At 49.8% G+C, this 19,808-nt stretch overlaps 1 protein-coding gene across 3 annotated transcripts in view; it reads left to right on the forward strand.

The window, feature by feature from the left end:
* The window catches only part of CLMN (calmin), a 109,377-nt gene that overhangs the window by 81,397 nt on the left and 8,172 nt on the right, over positions 1 to 19,808 (forward strand). For 2 of the 3 annotated variants that reach the window (XM_081829989.1, XM_081829991.1), the window contains exons 6-12: positions 1,085 to 1,275; positions 3,138 to 3,331; positions 4,937 to 5,019; positions 8,763 to 10,421; positions 13,925 to 14,121; positions 17,986 to 18,046; positions 18,678 to 18,748. In XM_081829989.1, the coding sequence (XP_081686115.1) occupies positions 1,085 to 1,275; positions 3,138 to 3,331; positions 4,937 to 5,019; positions 8,763 to 10,421; positions 13,925 to 14,121; positions 17,986 to 18,046; positions 18,678 to 18,748 (2,456 nt within the window). Of the gene's footprint in view, positions 1 to 1,084; positions 1,276 to 3,137; positions 3,332 to 4,936; positions 5,020 to 8,762; positions 10,422 to 13,924; positions 14,122 to 17,985; positions 18,047 to 18,677; positions 18,749 to 19,155; positions 19,766 to 19,808 lie in introns of those variants that run through there. The other variant, XM_081829990.1, reaches the window with a different exon arrangement.

Below are 19,808 nucleotides of genomic sequence, written 5' to 3' on the forward strand. Positions count from 1 at the left end.
CTCAATGCTTGTGTTGCTGAGAGGAATGTGCACAAACAAGGTTTACGGACCCAGTTCCGTGTGAGCCTTGAACTTAAAGAAACAAACACTGTCTCTCTGAGCCTCAGTTTCCACATCTGTGAAATGGGAACAGTGGTCAGCTATGTGGGAAAGCCCTTTGTCAACTGTACAGTGTTACATACAGGCTTCAGTTACTAATGTCTCTTACTAAGCTCTCCGATCAATGCTAGAAACATCCTGAAAATGTGTCCAAAGTCAAGGCCTTAAATCTACCCCCGATCTTCATTCATTCATTCAGTAAATGTCTATCGAGTTTCTCCTATGTGCCAGGCTCTGCACACACAAAGTCCTGCCCTCATGACACTCTGGAACCTCAGACAAGGCAGTCCCATGTTATAGAGCCGTGTGGTGCAGGTTCTGATCAAGGTATGAGCAGAGTGTTGTTAGAATGCTGAGCAGGAGCAACTGTCTCAGAGTGGGAAGGGAGTGAGGAAAACTTTCTGGAGGAAGTGATGCCAGAGCTGGGTTTTGAAGGATGAGTAGGAGTACGTTAGACTTTGCTGTTTATACAGATGGCCTGGAGAAGGTGTTGAAATGCAGATTCTGATTCTGTAGGTCTGGGGAATAGCCTGGGGTTCTGTATTTCTTGCAAGAGTTGCATGATAGGGGCCCTATTTAGAGTAGCCAGGAATTTGGTGATGGAGGAAAGGAACATCTAGGCAGCAGGACCGGGATGAACATAGGCATGGGGCTCGAAACAGTATCATGCATCCTAGGGCTGATAGGCCATGAGGGGAAAGGGGTAAGCGGAAGCAGGTCAGGAAGACCTTGCAGGCATGCATGGCCAAAGTACCAAGAGAGAGACTCTAGGAAGAGATGAGCTTCCCTGGGAAGTGTCTGCATGCACCGCAAGCCACATAAAACAGTCTGGCCATCATGGGTACTTTAGGAAGCGGCTTCTCCTTATGTAGAGAACCAATTGTGCATGAGCTGGTCCCTCCAGCCAGGCTCCTTGTGGCCTGGGGTCCGAGAAGGGTTTGCCCTGGGACTCTCTCCGGGGCCTGAAATGCCGTTTTCCCTCCAGATTAAGGAGCTCACGGGCAATCTCAGCAGAAAGTCTCCATCTTCCAGCCTGTCACCTGGCTCGGGGGGCACGGACTCAGACTCTTCCTTCCCGCCCACGCCCACCACAGAGAGGAGCCTGGCGGTATCCGTGAAAGATCAGAGGAAGGCTATCCGGACCCTGCTGTCATGGGTGCAGAGGAAGACAAGGAAGTAAGCCATCGCGCCCTGTCCCTACCCCCCACGACATGCTGTTGTCAGGCGGGGGGCTTCCCTGGGTGGGGTGGGGCAGAAGAAGGGGGCACCAGCATGTATTAAGTTATGCGCCTGTCGCTCCCTAGAGGCTCTGAGAGCAGACAACGCTGTACATTTTCAGTCTCTGCACACGCAGAGCTGTGTTTGCAGAATGTTTGGTTTGCAGAAAACCGATAGGAAGATTGGAATACAAATCAAAGGGGCTTGGATCCTCCTAACAGGTACATATTCATTGGCAAGCTTCAGGGGATCTTTCAGAGTCTGTACCCACTTAAACACTAGGAACAATAAAGGCTGTAGCGTGCTCAGTTAGGTCAAGCCTTTCCAAAACGGAGATAGGTGACTCAGAGCAAAAGTCCCGGGCTGCTGGGTGAGTCCATGCTGGCAGGCCAGGGCTCTCTGCAATTTTGTGTCAGGTCTTTTACTGGCAGCCAGATGACAGCCCCTGGGACCTGTGGGCCGTGGGCCGTGGGCCGGGATGGCTGGAAAGTTAGGCCACGTGTGATAAGAGCCACACCACCGCGGGGCCACCCAGCTCTGCAGCGCACAGACGGGGAGCCTTCCCGGCACATCACAGGATGGTAACTTATTCTTGGCTGCCTTCCGGGACAGTCAGGATTAAGTGAAGCAAGCTCGTGAAAGCGCCTTGCACGGTCCCAGCACTTAATAAGCACTTACTCATCGGGTCCCTTCTCCCTGCTCTATGGAAATGAAAGATAAAAGAAGAGGAGAGAGAGTTGGCTCTTTGGGTTTGGACCAAAGGGTCGAGCATGATAGAGTTGATGAACGTAAACACCCCTCAGGTGTGGTTTAAAAATAAATCAACCGAAAGAGAGCTCAGTGCCAGGAGGTAGGGCAACCGTCAAGCAGAAGACGTGTCCGGGGGATGGTGGACCGATTCAGTATCTCCCTCGTGGCGGCGGCTGCAGGTCTGTACTTGACCGAGTGGCGTGGTACCCTACACCACCCCCACGGGAATGCCAGTGGAGAAATCCGGACGAGGTCTGTGGCTCAGTAGTCACCCACCAATGTCAGGGTCCTGCTTTTGGCGAAATGCTCAGCTGACAGAGGAGGCGTGAGGGAAGCTGGACAAAGGTATCGGAGGTCTCCGCACCTGCTTTTCCAGCTTCTGAGGAATCTCAAGCGATTTCTAAATAAAACTGTCTTTTCAGGGAGGTCAGCGACCACAGTTGGAAGATGGGTGACGTCTCTGGGGAAGGATCCTAAAGGAAATTAGTGCCTGGCAGGATTGTGTATCTTTGTCCCTCACTTGTAAATTGTTAAGGTTATTGATATGAATAATGACATTGGTGGCCACTTAGTTGGTGGCTTGTGTGTGCACGTGGGCAAAACCTAACACTTCCCCCCAATAGCCACCAAGAGGTCGTAGTGAGACAGTCCTCATTGTACAACTGAGGAGCTTGAGGGCCAGAGAAGACATGGGGCTTGCCTCAGCGGGGCCGCAGCCCTGGGAACGCATAAGGGCCGGCCAGGATGTGACCTTGGGTTTTGACCCTCACTGCGACGTGCACGGTGTGGAGAGTCGCTCCTTTGTGTGTCTGGGAATCTGGGAGCATAAGCTCCTATTCTGCCTCTGGGCGCGAATTACACCTTTCTGTTCTATGATTCTAGATTATTCTGATATTATTCTGTTTCTTTGGAAATGGAGATCTGGGTGGTTTGGCACCGCTCTCCCGGAACCCGGGGCCTTGCGAGTCGGCAGCTCAGGGCCAGCAAGCCTGCCGCGCATGGGCTCCTCCCTGGGGAGGGGCGTGCGCTTCCTGACCCGCGGCGTGGCCGCCGTGGCCACTTTGCTGCAGGTATGGCGTGGCGGTGCAGGACTTTGCGGGCAGCTGGAGAAGTGGGATGGCCTTCCTGGCCGTGATCAAGGCCATCGACCCCAGCCTGGTGGACATGAAGCAGGCCCTGGAAGACTCCATGCGGGAGAACCTAGAGAAGGCTTTCAGCATCGCGCACGAGGCCCTTCACATCCCCAGGCTCCTGGAGCCGGAAGGTAGCGCTCATTCTCTCTCTTTCTCTTGCTTGCTTGTTAATAATTTTGGTGACATGGGGAACATGCTGTGCATGTAGAAAAATTTGGAAAATACAGAAAAATCTAATGGAGACATGTTTATATTTCCTATATCCCTACCGCTTAGTATTTGTCTATGCATCTCATGACAGTTTTTTTACGTCATTGAGATCATTGGTGCACCTATATAGTTGACCCTTGAGCAACGCAGGGGTTAGGGGTGCTGACCGCCCACCGCACTTGGAAATCCACGTATAACTTCTGCCCCCCCTAGAAACTTAACTACCAGTAGCCTACTTTTGACTAGAAGCCTTACCGGTAACATGAAGTTAATTAACACATTCTGTGTGTATGTTATATGTATTATACACTGTGTTCTTACAGTAAAGTAAGAGAAACAAAAACATTAATAAGAAAAACATAAGGAAGAGAAAATACACTTACAGGACTGTACCGTATTTTTTGGAAAAAAAAAAAAAATCGTGTGAGTGGACCTGCCCAGTTCAAACCCACGTCGCTCAAGGGTCAGCTGTGGTTTTGTATTTTACTTTTTTTAATTAAGTTTTTTATTTTATTTTAGTTTTTTAAAGATTTTAGTTATTTGACAGAGAGAGACACAGTGAGAGTGGGAACACAAGCAGGGGGAGTGCAGAGCAGGGAGCCTGATGCAGGGCTCGATCCCAGGACCCCGGGATCATGACCTGAGCCGAAGGCAGATGCTTAACGACTGAGCCACCCAGGAGCCCCAATTAAGTTTTTTATTTTAATTCCAGTATGGTTACTATACAGTGTCGTATTAGTTTCAGGTGTACGATCTAGTGATTGGCAATCCTGTACACTGCTCAGTGCCCATCGTGATACCTGTGCTCTTCTTCCCCATCTCCTGTCTGTCTTTTGCTTTTTTGACTTAGCATTGTAATTACGACAGCAGCACTGAGCCTGTTGCTCTCATGTCTTTGTTACATATTTTTAATGGCTGCACAATGGCCCATCTCATGGGCATACCAAAATTCCCTTAGGTCTCCTACCCCTGGTGGACACCGAGGTTGTTTTGGAAACAGTCACGTTTATATACAACATGCAGTGGCCATCTTACTGGAAAGCTCAGTGTACATCCCACATGATGTCCTCCGGGACCAGAGGCCATCCGTGGAATACCAGAGTGGGAAAGTGCACACGTTTTTAAGGTGCTTGGCTATCTGTCCGATTGCTTTCCACGTGGCTTGGGCTGATATGGGACTCCCTCCAGCAGTGAAGAAGGGTCCTGATCAGCAGACTAGCTGATGGGGCCGGCAGTGAGCTGGCTGCTCCTGGGGGATGGGGGGGGTGGAAGGGTATTCAGCAGGGAATAATGAACAGCCTTGGGAATGAGGAATTCTGGATTCTGCATCCCAGCTCCACTCTTCATCAGCCAGATGTGAGACTGTAGTCAAGTGATTCATCCCCTCTGGGTCTAAATTTCCTCAAATACAAAACAAAGAGAAAAAACATCAAAGGTCTGTGGGACTCTTCACCATCAAGCAGCCCTTGACCTGTTTAAAAATCGCGTGTTCCTCATCCTTCTAACTCCCGTGTCTCTCTTGACAGACATCATGGTTGACACGCCAGATGAGCAGTCTATCGTGACTTATGTGGCACAGTTTCTGGAACATTTCCCGGAGTTGGAAGCCGTATGTTTGTTTCCCTTACCTTTAATGCAGAAAGTGTACATTTCCATCTGCCAACCATCACACAAAGCTGGGGTTCGGGCCGTGTTGCTCCGTGCAACACGCAGTAATAATCAAAACCAGATCTCAGATCCCTTGAGCATTGCCTTGGCACATTTTAATTTCAGAATCATAGATAAGGTTCTTTACATTTAAAAGCAGGATGGCAAGTTGGCCAGCCATATCTCTTGCAAATATTTTCCCATACCAGACTTCACTGAGATTGTCAAAGATGCTCGCTTGTCATATGGATGGGCTACCTGATCCTCTAGGGTCCAATGGAACATTTGGGCAGTTTACCAGATTTTATCAAAGTGTGCAAAATGATAAAAGACAGTGACTGTTCAGAAGCTCGCCCTCTTATTTTCAGAATCCCAGACTGTACTTGGAGCAGAATCAGACTTTTCAGAAGTTGTCACGGCTCCACTGAACTTGCACCCACCCCGTGCCCAACCTTGAGATGATAATAGTGATAGCAACAATGTAACAGTAGATCTCTATTGAATTCATTGGTAATTTACCAAACACCTGCCACTTGCTCAGGGGGACTCAGCAGTAAGCTGGATGGATGAGGTCCCTGACCTCATAGAGCTTTGTTCTAATAGACAAAACAGTTAACAAGTGAGCAAACACATTCTAGACGTTCAGATAGTGGTAAGTACTAGACAGAAGCAAAATTAGCATGAAGAGCTAATGCTCACAGGGGGAGAGGAGCTGCCCTTGGAGCTGGAGGCTGGTCAGGTAAGCGCCCTGTGTATCTCCAGGCTGACTGCCCCTCCAGGACAACATGGCTCCACGTCATTATCCTTGTGTTATAGATGAAGATACGGACGGTCAGAGAAGCTTAAGACCCCAAGTCTCTGTGACTCCTCAGTTCTGGCTCTTAGATCCCTTACAACATGTGGCTGAAACTGAGGCCCCATTCTGTGTGGCTCTGAAGAGCCAGATGGGGTCCTCCTATGCTGTGGCTTTCATTTTCATTCTATTCCCTTCCTGTGTGTGTGTGTGTGTGTGTTTCCTGTCTGTCCCTACACCAGAGATCACTTCCCAGGGTGCTTTAAAAGCAGAATTCTCTGGGCTGGAATGGCAGTTCTGCCACTTAAAGCTGTGTGACCCTGAGCTGCTTACTTAACATCTCTGGTATGTATTATCTGTGAAATGGAAATACTGCCCACATTTCAGTGTTGTGTGAAGAATAAATCGATGATGTCAAGTATCCAGTCTTCTGCCTGCCACGACAGTTGATGCTCAGCAAAGGGTGGTGATTATGATTGTTTTGTAATTCAGTTTTCTCTGCCCATCACTAAATTCTGAGACACTAAGCACAAGGGCCTTTTTTAGCCCTGAGCTCTTAAGCTGTAGGCAGAGTTTGAAATCAACGGAATCTTACGGTATCTGAGTGAGTCAAGGTCATAACCAGGATTCGGCAGATCTGACACTTGGACCTCCCCAGCGCTGGGGTCAGAGACTGGGGCTGGGAGGAGAGAGATTGAATGAGATAGGCTACCTGGAAACAGTGGTCCTGAATCACAGAACACAGTGCATCGCTGCAGAACTGACCATATACCTCCTCAAGGAAATACAGATGGGAAGTCCCAGCTAATCTAGACACCCACTCAACTGTTCTTAACAATTCAGCTGAATTTAGTTCATTTTACTAAACCTTTGGTAAGCCCTGGTCAGCCATGTGCCAGCACCGTGCCTAGCTTTATGGCCCAACATATGGTTTTATTTGGGTAAATGGATCGCATACACTTGCAAAGAATGTGTCTTAGGCAGTGAAAGAATTGACATTTTTAAAATACTGATTAGATCGAGTTGGTTAATATGCTCTTCTAGTATTCTGTACACCTACTGATTTTTTTTCTACTTTCCCTATCATTTAGTGTGAGGGGAAAATGTTAAAAATCTCCAACTTAGTGGTTGTGGATGTGTTTCTCCTCTTAGTTCTGTTAGTTTTCACTTTCTGATGTTGACGCTATGCTATAAATGCATACACATTTAGGATTGTCATATCTTCCCGATGTCTCAATCGTTGTATTTTTCTGCAGTTTCAGTCTTTGTCTCAAAGTATACTTTGTCTGATAGGAATATGACCATACCAGCTTTCTTATGATTAGTGTTTACATGATGTATCTTTTTCCATCTTTTCCTTCCAGGGTATGTGTGCTTATATTTAAAGAAAGTCTCTTGTAAACAGTATACAGTTAGGTCTTGTTTTTTATCCATTCTGACAAGAATTAGTGCATCATCTTATTAGTGTATTTCTCAACTATTGACATAGATTTAATCTACCATCCTGATTTTTGTTTTTCATTGGTCCTATCTGTTCTGTGATCCTTTGTCCTTCCTTCCTTCCTTTTTTTTTTTTTTTTTGGTTATTGATTATTTTTATTTCCATTTTATCTCCTCCATTGGCTTTTTGGACACATCTCCTTGTTTTATCTTTGCAGTAGCTTCAAATAGGGATTATAATATTCATCTTGAACCTACTTTAGTCTACCTTGATTTGTTATACTGCTTTAAGTAAAATGCATAGTGTATGCATTTTTATGTATGTAACAACGTAATTCCATTCTCTTCTCTGTTCCTTTGTGCTATTATTGTCATTTATTTTACTTCTATATGTGTTTTAACCTCCAGTGCTTTGTTATTATTATTGCTTTAAATAGTCAGGAGACTTTTTAAGAAAAGTTTTTAAATAATCTTTTATATTGCCCATATATTTACCATTTGGGGTACTTTTCATTCCCTCCTTCAGATCCATGCTTCTGTCTGTGGCCATTTCCCTTCAGCCTGGAAAGCTACCTTTGTATTTCTTATAGTCTTGGTTACTTTTGTAGTCTTTTATTTGCTAGTGCTAACCCTGGGTCATATTTGAGTCTACTTCTAATGATTGTTGTTTCTCTTGATTATGGGTCTCATTTTCCTGCTTCTCTATGTCTTAAAATGTTTTATTTTATGCCAGACCTGGTATATGAAAGGATAGTAGAGATTGAGATAGCCAATATTTTTATCCCAGAGAATGTAGCCTTTTTCCAAACTAGGACCTGATTGAGGAGCTGATTGTTTTGACCTTCCCAGGAGTCGATAACAGCTGCACTGCAGTTTTATTTAATGTCAACCGCCTCGTTTCAAATGATTTTAGGATGAGGTCAGTTGACTCTCTCCACCAGTACACTGGGAGCCTAGCATTGCAATACCACCAAGATTGCTCTCTGCTTTTCGGCCCTGCTCTCAGCTGCTCTTACTTAACAGAAGTCCCAGTGTGGGAGAATTAGTATATGAAGACAACTGGTTTTGCATTTGGGGCCCTTCCATATTTAACCTCTCACACTTGCCCATGCAATCAATAAAGATTCGGCTAATCTTTCTTTAGCTTGGGTAGGTTCGCTCTCCTATCCATACTCAGACTAGGCAATGGCCTGCCAGTCTGAAGTAGCTGACACTCACTTAGGAAGGGCTCATCATTCTCTAGAGTTCAGTTCATTGAGATTTCTTTGCATCCATAGCTTTTAAAAACACATTTTTAATTTATCTGGTGTTTTCACATTTCAGCAGGAGCAACCATCTGTATCTCTTAATTAGAACACTTTGCATTAGTTCTGAAGTGGCTTTTTCCACACTGGTTTTTGGTTTATGAGAGGGGAATATACATCGTACTTCAACACTCCTCTGATTTTGTGTTGCCCTATGTTTCTTTGCAGGAGGATTTCGTGGATTCCGATAAAGAAGCCCCTATCGAATCCACCTTTGTCCGCATCAAAGAAACTCCTTCTGAACAGGAGAGCACAGTCTTCCTTCTGACTGAAAACGGGGAGCGGGCCTACACCATTAACCATGAAGCCAGCCAACCACCACCCTCCAAAGTCTTTGTCTGTGACAAGCCCGAGAGTATGAAAGAATGCTTCCCCAGTGGTGTGTCCAGCTATGCACTGTCAGACAGCTCCACTGAATTCACGCACCAGATCGTCGACCAGGCCCTCCAAGGGGTCCCAGGTAAGGCCAGCAGCGCCAACGACCCATCTCCAGAATCTTCCATTTTATCATCCAAAACGGACAGCCGGAGGTCCAACTCTTTGCCAGTCAAGAAAACTGTGCACTTTGAGGCTGACACCTACAAGGACGGTTCCTGCAGTAAGGACCCTTTCTACAGCCAAGACCTTCGCTTTGAAGGGAGCCCGAGAGGGACAAAGGACTCATTGCTGAAGCAGGGTGGGTACATCCTGGCAATTGAGACTGCCGAGGAAAAGCCGAAACAGGAGGCTCCAAAGATTTCAGAAGCAGCCTCTGATGAGTCCCCAGGTGACATCTCTTTGGTGGAAGGTAAGATCAATCATTCACAGACTGCCCAGGGTTCTCCTTCCTGGAACGGGGAGCCGGAGGGTGCAGCCAGCCCCGGGGAGGAGAGTCGTCCCCTTTCACATCTCGGGGACAACACTGTTATGGCCGATTCCTTGGAGATCAAGGTCGAGCTGCTGACCGTAGAAGCTATGGGTAAGGAAGACTATTTTGAAGGCATTCCTTTAAAGGCCTCTAAATTTAGCAACGACCTAATCGATTTTGCCTCGGCCAGCCAGACTTTCAAGGAGGTTCCTTCGCCTCATGAGAAAAAACCAGTGGAGGATGAGGTTTTGGAGGATCAAGCTGAGAAACCGGGGAAGAGGAGAAGTAAATCGGCGCACCAGAGGAAAGATTCGGATGAGTCCCCAGAGAGGCCCAACAAGCTTGAACCTCACAAGGACCCCAGGCAAGAAGACCACGGCTATTCCCTGGCTCCAGGGCAGGCGCCTGCGGATAAGAAGCCAGAGGTGTACGAGAAGCCCAAGCGTAAGTCCGAGCGCCGCCGTAGGGGCGAGGACAAAGGGGAGCCTGCGGGGCCACAGGGGCCGGAAGGAGAGGTGCCCTCCGAACCGCCGAGCAACAGCGTCAGCCTGGAGACCCTGCGCAGTCGCAGTGAGGAGGGCCTGGACTTCAGGCCCTCCCCGCCGTTGTCCAAGGTCTCTGTCATTCCCCACGACCTATTCTACTACCCGCACTACGAGGTGCCCCTGGCTGCGGTTTTGGAGGCTTATGCGGAGGGCGCAGAGGATTTGAAAAACGAAGCCCTGGATCTTGAGGAGCCGGAGGGCTATCTGTGTGATGTGGGGGCCAGGGACGAAGCCGAGGAGGTCAAGGTGTCTTGGAGCACCTGCAGCTTCTCGGGGCTGGGCGAGGACGTCCCCGAGGCCAGCGACCCTGCGGCGCCTTGTTCCGAGGGGCGTGCGGAGAATGCCAGACCGACCTCGGAACCCGCTGACCCGTCCCCACCAGAGGACAACCAGCAAGGAGAGGCCGAAGACAGTTCCTCTGTGGAGAGCCAGCAGGTACTTGATCGTGGGTTTGGGAACCCTGGGCCCTGCACGGGGATGCTGCTCTTCTCCCTCCATAAAATAGGGAAGCAGAAGCTTCCCTCACAGGCAGCCCGGGGCCAGAATTTAAGGCGGCACTCACTCGGGTTCGGGCAAGGACAGGGCTGGCACCCTTCGGCACTCCTGAAATTTTGTACCTCGGGTGCCTCCCTGCCTCCCGCAGCCCTGGCCCTCCCCACAAGGGGGCCAAGAGGATGGAATGAGGTCATGTTTGAGGGCCGGGGTAGTAGTAGCAGTAATCACTGTCCGTGCTACTCGTAGCTACATCTCGTGCACACTCTGCGAGTCTTAGCCCCGCCTCCTGCAGCAGCCTGAGCAAACCAATGAGCTCACATTTGACTCTGGCCTTGATTTTTGAAGGTTGCCTGTTGATACAGTTATCTGGCTCCTGTGCTTAGAAGTGGGGGACACGCACTTCTGAGTTCTAGCAGCCGGGCGCACACTTAGCCACCACTTGGTGTTCCCGTCTGCCTGGCCCAGCAGCTCGACCTCCTCCTTCGCTCCCCTCCAGCCAAGCCAGCTTCCTCCTGGTTCTCTGGCATGCCACATTCTGCTCCACCCGCCTCGTGCTTCACTTGGCAAACGCTGACGCCCCTGCAAAGCCCAGTGCCAATGACACGTCCTCCCAGGAGCCTTCCCAGCATCTCCCCAGGCAGAACAGTTGCTTTCTCCTTGATAGCCCACCGTCACACGTGACAGCTCTCTACCCTTCCACTAGCCTGGTGTGGTGGGTTGTGATTTTCCCTCCCAGCAGAAGAGTGAGCATTTATTTGTGTATGAATCTTCGGACTCTGGAGAGCAGCCTGGCAAGGCTTGCGGTGGAGAAACAAAGTTGGCTGGATTGCATGATGGCTTGGGGGTGTAAGGTGAACACCTTAGAGTAAAGTCAAACACCAAGATCAAGAGGATGCTCTGGCTCACAGCAGGGGAGTGTCAAGCCTGAGGGAGGGGCTGAAGGTGCTCAGGGCAATGAGAAATCCTTGCACCTGGAGGGCTGCAAGAGCAAGGGACACTCTCAGTAGCCTTAAAAGACATGTAGGATTTAGGGGCTCCTGGGTGGCTCAGTCGGTTAAGTGTCTGCCTCCAGCTCAGGTCATGATCCCAGCTGGGGTCCTGGGATCACGCCCCGCATTGGGCTCCCTGCTCAGCAGTGAGTCTGCTTCTTCCTCTTCCTCTCCCTCTCTGCCTGCTTGTTCTCTCTTTCTCTCTCTCTCAAATAAATAAATAAAATCTTAAAAAAAAAAAAAAAAAAAAAGACATGTAGGATTTAGATAGGCCGGAAGTGGTGGCTTGGTCTGATGGGTTCGCCGACCCCAGAGAACGCACTGGGTGGAGCAGAATTCTCAGACAGTGGCGGCCTAGAAGTCAGTGTGGCAGGACCAATGCTCTGTCCATCTTTGGATGGAGAAGAGGGTGGGGTAGCTTTGCAGGTGCCATGACCCGCTGGCCATCTGCCCCTTTTGCCCCCAGAAAGAAAAACCCAGTCCCGGGCCACCGCCCCCTCCCACCTGCTGTCTACCGACTTGCTAGAAGCCAGCCCAGCCAAACAGGCTCTTCCAGCAGGGGACCCCAAGACCCAACGGGGTAGATATGGCCCTCAGATCACGTCTTGGGGTCCCCAGGTTGGGGGACCATGACAACAGCCACAGCAATTCTCAGCACTGTTAAGGGACAGAAGATCTTTTAGGACAAAAGAAAGGGGACTGAGTAGGTAATAGGAAGAAAGACTAAGTTGCATCTCTGCCCATCTGTACTATTTAAAATGGCTTATTAGCAGCTCACTTCCTCTCCCTGGGGCAGACTGAATGCTCCCTGCAGAAATGCAGATGTGTCACTTTATTCTCCTCTGCTTTACAAAGAGAAAAGTCATTTGCCACAAGCAGGTGGTGTGGGTTTGTGTGCCCAGCCTCTGGGGTGTGGCTGGATGAGTCCTGGGCTGGGAATGGAATTGGGAGATGTAGATTTGAATCTACCTTACACCGAGCTAAGCATGAGCCCTTGGGGGCAGAGCTTCCATTCCTGGGTAGAGTGTCCCACCATGTGCATCTCTGGGCTCCGACCTGCCTCCCCCGGCTCTCACCCATCCAATGAGCAGGCACCCCCCACTCCCAAGCACACCTGGTCATCAGCCCCCACGTGTAGCCCTGGTAGCCCTGTGGGTGAGCGGGGGGCTGGCTTGTGGCCCAGGATGACAGGTGAGGTCTCGGAGTTTTGCCTCCTGGCAGACAAGACGATACGGGAACATTTCTCCGATACCTGGCCCTCCTTTAAAAAAACGTAAAGAAAAGAAACGGAAAGGAAAGTCTTCCAACAAGACTAGAACATGGAACGTTTCTTCTTCTAGTCTTTAAAAACAAGTCCTCTTCTCTTTTCACGTTTCAGAAAAGGTAGCATTGGCCCATGGATGACGGGGGAAGGACTGGCATTTCAAATTGCTAGGAGCATTTTTAGTTCCTGCAAGGACCTTTGTTCTCCTGGGGTGCATGGGACTGGCCGCTCTAATCCTCACATTCCGACACCTGTTGAGCAGGTGTCTTTCAGCCCCTGAAGGGACTCTTGAGAGGTGGCTCCAACAATCCCCATGCTTCTTGGCTTCTTTTTTTTTTTTTAAGATTTTATTTATTTATTTGACAGAGAGAGACACAGCGAGAGAGGGAACACAAGCAGGGGGAGTGGGAGAGGGAGAAGCAGGCTTCCCTCGGAGCAGAGACCCTGAGATCATGACCTGAGCCGAAGGCAGACGCTTAAAGACTGAGCCACCCAGGCGCCCCTGCTTCTCGGCTTCTTAATTTCACTTGGGAGTATTGCCAGTGGGCTTCACAGTGCCCGGTGTGGACAGTGGTCCAAGAATCTTCCTCATCAAGTAAATGCTAGCTAGATATGTTGCCCTGTGAGCCACCAAAGTACAGTGAAGCTGTCATCCCAAAGCAAAAGGTTTGCATATGTGGGTACCTCTCCCAGCTCAGGGGCTCCCTTTGCACCTGGTGGCCCACCTGGCTTCCAGGATTCACTCCTCTGTTTAAACTGGATGATGGTTGTGTGAAGGGTCCCACCATTGCCCACTGTACAGGGCATCCTTCATGGGAAACACTGTGGAGTAGTGAGAAAAGACCGATGATTATTATACCCATTGGACAGACAAGGAGAGGGTTTGAGAAATAAAGTCGGTTGGGTAAGGTAACTAACACAGCCAGGCTTTGAAAGCAGATCTCAGTGACTCTGAAACCCATGCTGTTTTTACAGTCTGTGGCATTTGCACTCTGCCCAGGGAGCCCGAGTGCGGGTGGGCTTGTCTTCCACGGCAGGCCGTGCTGGAAGGACTCCCCAGGAGGGGCAGAACTGGAGGGGATGCCCTAGCTTCCTGGACTGCGGGTGGAGTGGAGCGCTGCTGGGGGGCATCACGCACTGGGCCTCGCAGCATGAAATGCTGACTTGTATTCGGTTGTCTTGTCCTTAAGTCCCAGGAATTCGGAAACTTGGGAAACTTAGCAAACTCTTCAGAAGAAAAGGTAATGGGAGAATCAATCAGCAGTAAAAAAAAGGAGAAAAGGAAGCATGTGGACCACGTAGGAAGTTCAATATTTATAGCACCCGGCACCATCCGATCCTCAGATGACCTAGAAGAAGACACTGGTGACCACAAAGTCCTCTCCAGGTATTTTGTTACTATCTTCTTACCCTAGGGACCGAGCTAGAGAGTTACTCCCTGAACTCATACCATTCTTGGTTTCTGATTTGGGGCAGGGGGTATACAGAGGAGTGGAACCGGACAGCAAGGGAAACAGGTTCGTACAAAATTTATCTGGCCAATGGGTCATTTGCCAGAATCAGAAACAGATTCATCCTCCTCCTCTACACCTGAGCTCCCCCTCCCTGCCCAGACCCGCCATACACCGAGAGCTAGAAGGACATGAGGCCTGCCTTCTCCCCACTCCGAGGACCTTTGGGCGGGAGCTGGAAGTGGGCAGCAGAAGCAGGGTAGGTGTTGGGCGTGGAACATTACAGACTCGGAAGCTCTGCGGCCGCCCCAGCCCCCCGACAGCCACTGGGTCGAGAGCACGCCCAGCCATTTACGAGCAGCTCACCGAATTCGAAGGAATGTGCTACGTATGATCTGTCATCACCGACACACAGAAGCTGGGCATTAATAATGCGGCTTCACCCATGAGCCAGGGTCCAAGGGAGTAAGGATGGTTGATCTATCTCAGAGGAGGAGGAAGTGGGGAGGATGACAGGCTTTAACTGATGTCCAGGAAGCTTGTCGTGCACATCGGCTCTGTCACTCCCAAGGGCTCCGCGTGAGCCAGATTTGTCCCAGGGAGAACATTTAGCTGCTGAATGGCAGATCCTGGTTTCTCCTCCTCATCCGTCACCGCCACAGTGATCACTGTTTAACCTGCCCTCATGCATTCAAGCGTTTCCCGTACGTTCCCTCTTTGATGCGCGCGGCAGCTCCCGAGGCAGGTAGGAGGGACTGTGCATCAGGACGGTGGGCACAGAGGCTCGGGGGGCGCCTCCCAGCCTGGGGGACGGCAGAGCTGGGGTCTCGGACTCAGATCTGTCAGACCCCATGACCCACATTCTCCCCATGACCCCTCCTTGCCTGCGGTGGGCCACACCGGCTGCAAAAGGGAAATTGTTGAGATCAGCACTTGGGGAGTGAGGGGGGAGAAGCCAGTGCAGGGGGACCTGGAGGAAGGGCTGGCGGAGGTCCTGCTTTCCATCTCCCCTCTGCTCTGCTTCTGCACCTGTACTACAGGGGACAAAAGGAGACTTTTGGGGGGGGCCCAGGTGAGGGGCAAGGCACGATGGAACACTGCTGCCCACTTTGTCCTTGACTCCAGAGTCCCTCTCCCTGCAGAGACCTGGTTGTGACCGTCCAGCAGACATCCATGGCTTAGCAGGCAGGTGCCCAGGCCACCCCAGCCCAGACAGGGGCCTCTGGTCGTTTCGTTAAGCTGGCTGTGCTCCGTGACCAGTCACTCTGGGAAGAGCTCAGCCACAGTGGTGATGCGGGCACAGTCCCGGCCTCCAGGGGCTCGGGCAAGCGGAGGGAAGGCGCGCTGTGTTGTTTGAGCTCCGCATGGAGGGATCACAGGGTTTGGATTTGGGAGCGGGAGAGAAGGCAACCCGGGTGGAAGGGACAGCCTGAGCAAACAGCAGGCAGACAGGACACGTTGGCCAGATGTGAGGGGGTCGGGGAGAAGCAGGGGGAGCGTTGGGGGATCGAGCATCTTGGATGCCAGCTGCATCCAGCCGGCCATGCCCGCCAAACCCGTCCCAATGAAGATGAGACAAAGCCGGTAAATGTTGAAAAGGGAGCATCATCTTGGTGTGTGTGGGAAGGAGGCCCGGTTGACTTTCCCCGTCCGACTGATCTGCACACGGATCTGCGGGGAGCGGGCAACATCACCCCTCTCGCGGCTCCTTTCCAGGCTCATCCATGTCCACTCTTGGTCACCTCTGCCCTCCTCCCTAGCCTGCCAAGCCCCTTGGCCTTCATTGAGATCCCTGAATGCCCCCCAAGCTCCTTTGCCTTTGAGGACCCTCTGTCCCCTGCCCCTTCCCTGTCTTGGTTCCCTGGGTTTCAGCTCCACTCCCACTTCCTCCAGGCAACCTTCTTAGATTCCTCTGGGCTATTTTTAATCCCCCTTTGTATGTTCTCACAGTCCTACTCTTTTCTTCACAGCATTTCTCAAAACAGTTCATTTCTCTGATCATTTGTGTAAGGCTGTCTTTATCATTTGCTGTCCCCCAAGTTGGTGAGGCAGCTCCCTGGAGGCAGGGAGGGCACAGCCCTGACTTTTAGCACCACCCCTGGCTCGCAGCCAGCCTTTAATAAAAACTCTTCGGGTGGATGAATAAATGAATGAAGTGCTCTCTCAGGCTGCGGTGGGTGGGCTCCTGAGGAGCCGGGCCCTCAGCGCCGAGCCCAGTGCCTGGCACACAATCTCAAAGAATGAGATTCAGGAGGGGAACCTGGATAAGTCTCCTACAGATGGTTCTAGAACACAAAAACCGCCTACAAGAAAGTACGCCGAGAAAGAGAGGGTGGGAGAAGAACAGGAGCCCTTCCTGATGCGGATGTGCTTTTTACTAGAAAGTACTATAAGCAGGTGGGGCTTACCTGCGTCTCCAGGTACTCCCAGGTACTCCCGTGAATTGGGACAGTGTTGGGTCCCACACGCCTGAGGCTCTTTTTCCTTTATGGTGCATTTTGTTTTGTTTCTTTTTTTTTTTTTTTAAGATTTTTTTTTATTAATTTATTTGAGAGAGAGAATGAGATAGAGAGAGAGAGCATGAGACAGGGGAGGGTCAGAGGGAGAAGCAGACTCCCCGCTGAGCAGGGAGCCCGATGCGGGACTCGATCCTGGGACTCCAGGATCATGACCTGAGCCGAAGGCAGCCGCTTAACCAGCTGAGCCACCCAGGCGCCCCTGTTTTGTTTCTGAGCTGTGATACCCGCCAGGAAAACTAGCCCAGGCTTTGGACTGAGGGCAAGGACTGATGTTTCCCTGGGCCACACCCAGCGCCTGGCACATAGTAGATGCTCAATACCTATTAGCTGGAAACATGCCCAGTACACGCACAGGAAGAGGTTGGTGAAGTTTCGGGACAGCAGCGGGCAGGAATACCAAGGCTGCCAAAGATGAATTCCCTGGGAATAAACTCTTGGGTTAGATGCCTTTTTCTTGGATCCCCAGATGCCGCATGGTTAGGTTTGCCTTAAGGAAACGGAGATGACTATCTCTGACGCCCAACACCTAGTTCTCCTGTTGAGCAACAAGATGGGGCCCTTGGGACCTGAAGTATACTGTTCTTACCACCAGCGCCACAGCTCCATGAAGTAGTTGGGGTAGGAAGGATGACCCATTTTACAGATGAGGAAAACTGATCAGAGACATAAAATAAGTGGCTAAGGTGGCCAGTTAATCAGGAGCCCAGGTATTTTTGCCTCAGCCCTACGTGAACCAGCTTTAGTACATGACCAGAGATACGTTCCCCATCAGCCTCAAAGGTATGGTCAGAAAATTAGCCTCCTCATGCAGGAAAGGAAAAGAGGTGCCACACCCAAGAGACAGACAGCAGCATCGTGCACAGAAAGGAGCACTAGAAAGGAGTCTGGATAGCCATTGTTAGCCCAGATCTGATATTAGCGTGCAGAGGACCTCCAGCGATTACCAGATCTTGGGATGCTTGGAGAAGGACCTCCCTTCCTTCCCTGAAACCCTGAGACTTTGAAAAATATGCGGTCTGCTTTCTATTTAAAATTCTTTCTCAGTTTTTTTTTTTTCCCTTGTAGACAAGGCCATAGTGTGTCTCTAATACCCATCCCATTATTTGTAAGCACACCCCAACCCAACGGGGCATACTGAATAAAAATTCTCCTTTCCATTGCTGGGTCTGAAATCATAGCTTGCCTGGATCTGCATGTGGAGGACTCGGGATGGGGGTGAATGTAGAGCTGAGCCACAAGGGCTCTTGGTGGCAACCAGTTCAAAATGTGTTTGTTTTTCAGGACTAGTCACAGTGACTCCAGCATTTACATTCGACGACATACTAACAGGTCTTTGGAATCGGTTAGTATGCGAATTTCTTCTTCTTCTGCATGGCCCCTGCTAATCAATTCATTTCCATCCTTCCTCCTCCTCAGCCCAGAGCTTTGAAATTACTGATGTGCAACAAATATACTTTTGGATAGAAGACAAGCAAATTCAAACCTTGTCGTTAAGCACAGTCCAATTGGATGTCCAATTTGGGCAGTAGGGGATGTAAAGAAATAAAGTGATGATCATAAAGCCCGAAGGCCTCTTTGTCGTAAAAAAAAAATGCACCAAGACCCACCCCCAACCCCACCCCGGTGCACACACCCAGAAAGACCGCCCTCAAAGACAACAGTGCAATACTTAAATTAGCAGCTACTTAAGTAGCGCTGGGTGTGTTGGGACCCAAAGCACCGTGGTCCGCAACCCGATTCGGGTGGTGGGTGGTGGCGCCTCTCTGATTCACTAGGCGGGGTTTGGGGGAGAGGGTAGAATACTGTAGATTATTAGTTTGCAGTTTGATTTGGGAAACTAAATGTTTGCAATGTTGAGAAAAGCGCGGCATGCTCGGCTTTGTATGTTTAAAATCAAAATTTTATTTTCTGTTTCAGAGATTTCATCTTTACTAATTGGGTTGCGGGGGTTTTGTTTATAAATTTCACTGTAGGATCATTTTAGCTATGTTCAATTGAGGAACGCAGCAGATCTGGATGACAGAAGAAACCGAACGTTAACCAGGTCGGTGGCTTTCCTCCCAGGTTTTATGGGGTTTATATATATATATATATATATATATATTTTGTTTTTTAATTATGCAGTCTTACGGGGGTGGCTCTTCTCCAACTCTCCTTGGTTCCTGGCCGTAGTAATTGTCTGAGATCATGCAAGGAGATCCCTGCTCCAGAGCAAATGCATGGAAACTGAATATAAGCAGGAGGGAGAGTGGAAATTGATGGACGGGGGAGGGTGGGGGGCTGGGGGGGCATGGTCCAGAAAATGCTTCCGTTTAAAGCCGGATCCACGTCATGAGCCGGCAGCTGCCTTTTACACCATGTGGGGGTAGAGGCGGGAGGGAGAGATGTGATGCTGGGTGTGGTCTTCACGCGGTCGCCCCTGACCCCACGTTCATTCTATGTCACCTGCAGGTACAATACTCAGAAGCTCACTGAGCTGATTTTACAGTTTTATGGCATCAGAGCAGACATGAAGAGGGAGTGCAAACATGCCAGGATGTCCATGAAAGTATTTCTTGCTGTTCGAGAACTAGATGGCCTCGTCTGATCTTGCCAAATCGCTATACTGCTGAATCGCAGCCCATGTAGAACCCAGGAGCCCAGAGAAATCCCACAAACTCTGACAATCCTGAGATGCCCCTATCCCTGTTAAAGTTACCGCATCCCTTAATTGTTTTGATTTTTTTGTTTTTTAAATATTTGCCATGGATTGCAGTTGGCTTGGAAGGACTTAGATTATTGGAGTGGAAAAGGCTCTCTGAATATCACCCAACACCCGCGAGTGGGATCCTTAGAAGCCCGCCCCTCTGGCTTTTAAGAAAGGGGCAAGACCTGTTTCCTTCCCCTGCCATAAAATGGAAATATTAATTCACGTTGTCCACCAGGTGTGACAGACTCCCTAGGAAAGTAGCGCTTTTCGCTTTTATGAGATCGAGACTTGACAATTTAAACTAGAAGTTTGAGAAATGCAGTCATGCTCTATAAAAAACAGAGTTTAAATTTTAAAAAGAAAGTTTTCAGAAAGAAAAATTCTGTCCTTTGTCATACGCGAGTCAGTCTCTAGA

This window comes from Leptonychotes weddellii, chromosome 9 (assembly GCF_054177405.1).
Source record: "Leptonychotes weddellii isolate Sample4059 chromosome 9, ASM5417740v2, whole genome shotgun sequence".
In the NCBI taxonomy this organism is placed as follows: domain Eukaryota; kingdom Metazoa; phylum Chordata; class Mammalia; order Carnivora; family Phocidae; genus Leptonychotes; species Leptonychotes weddellii.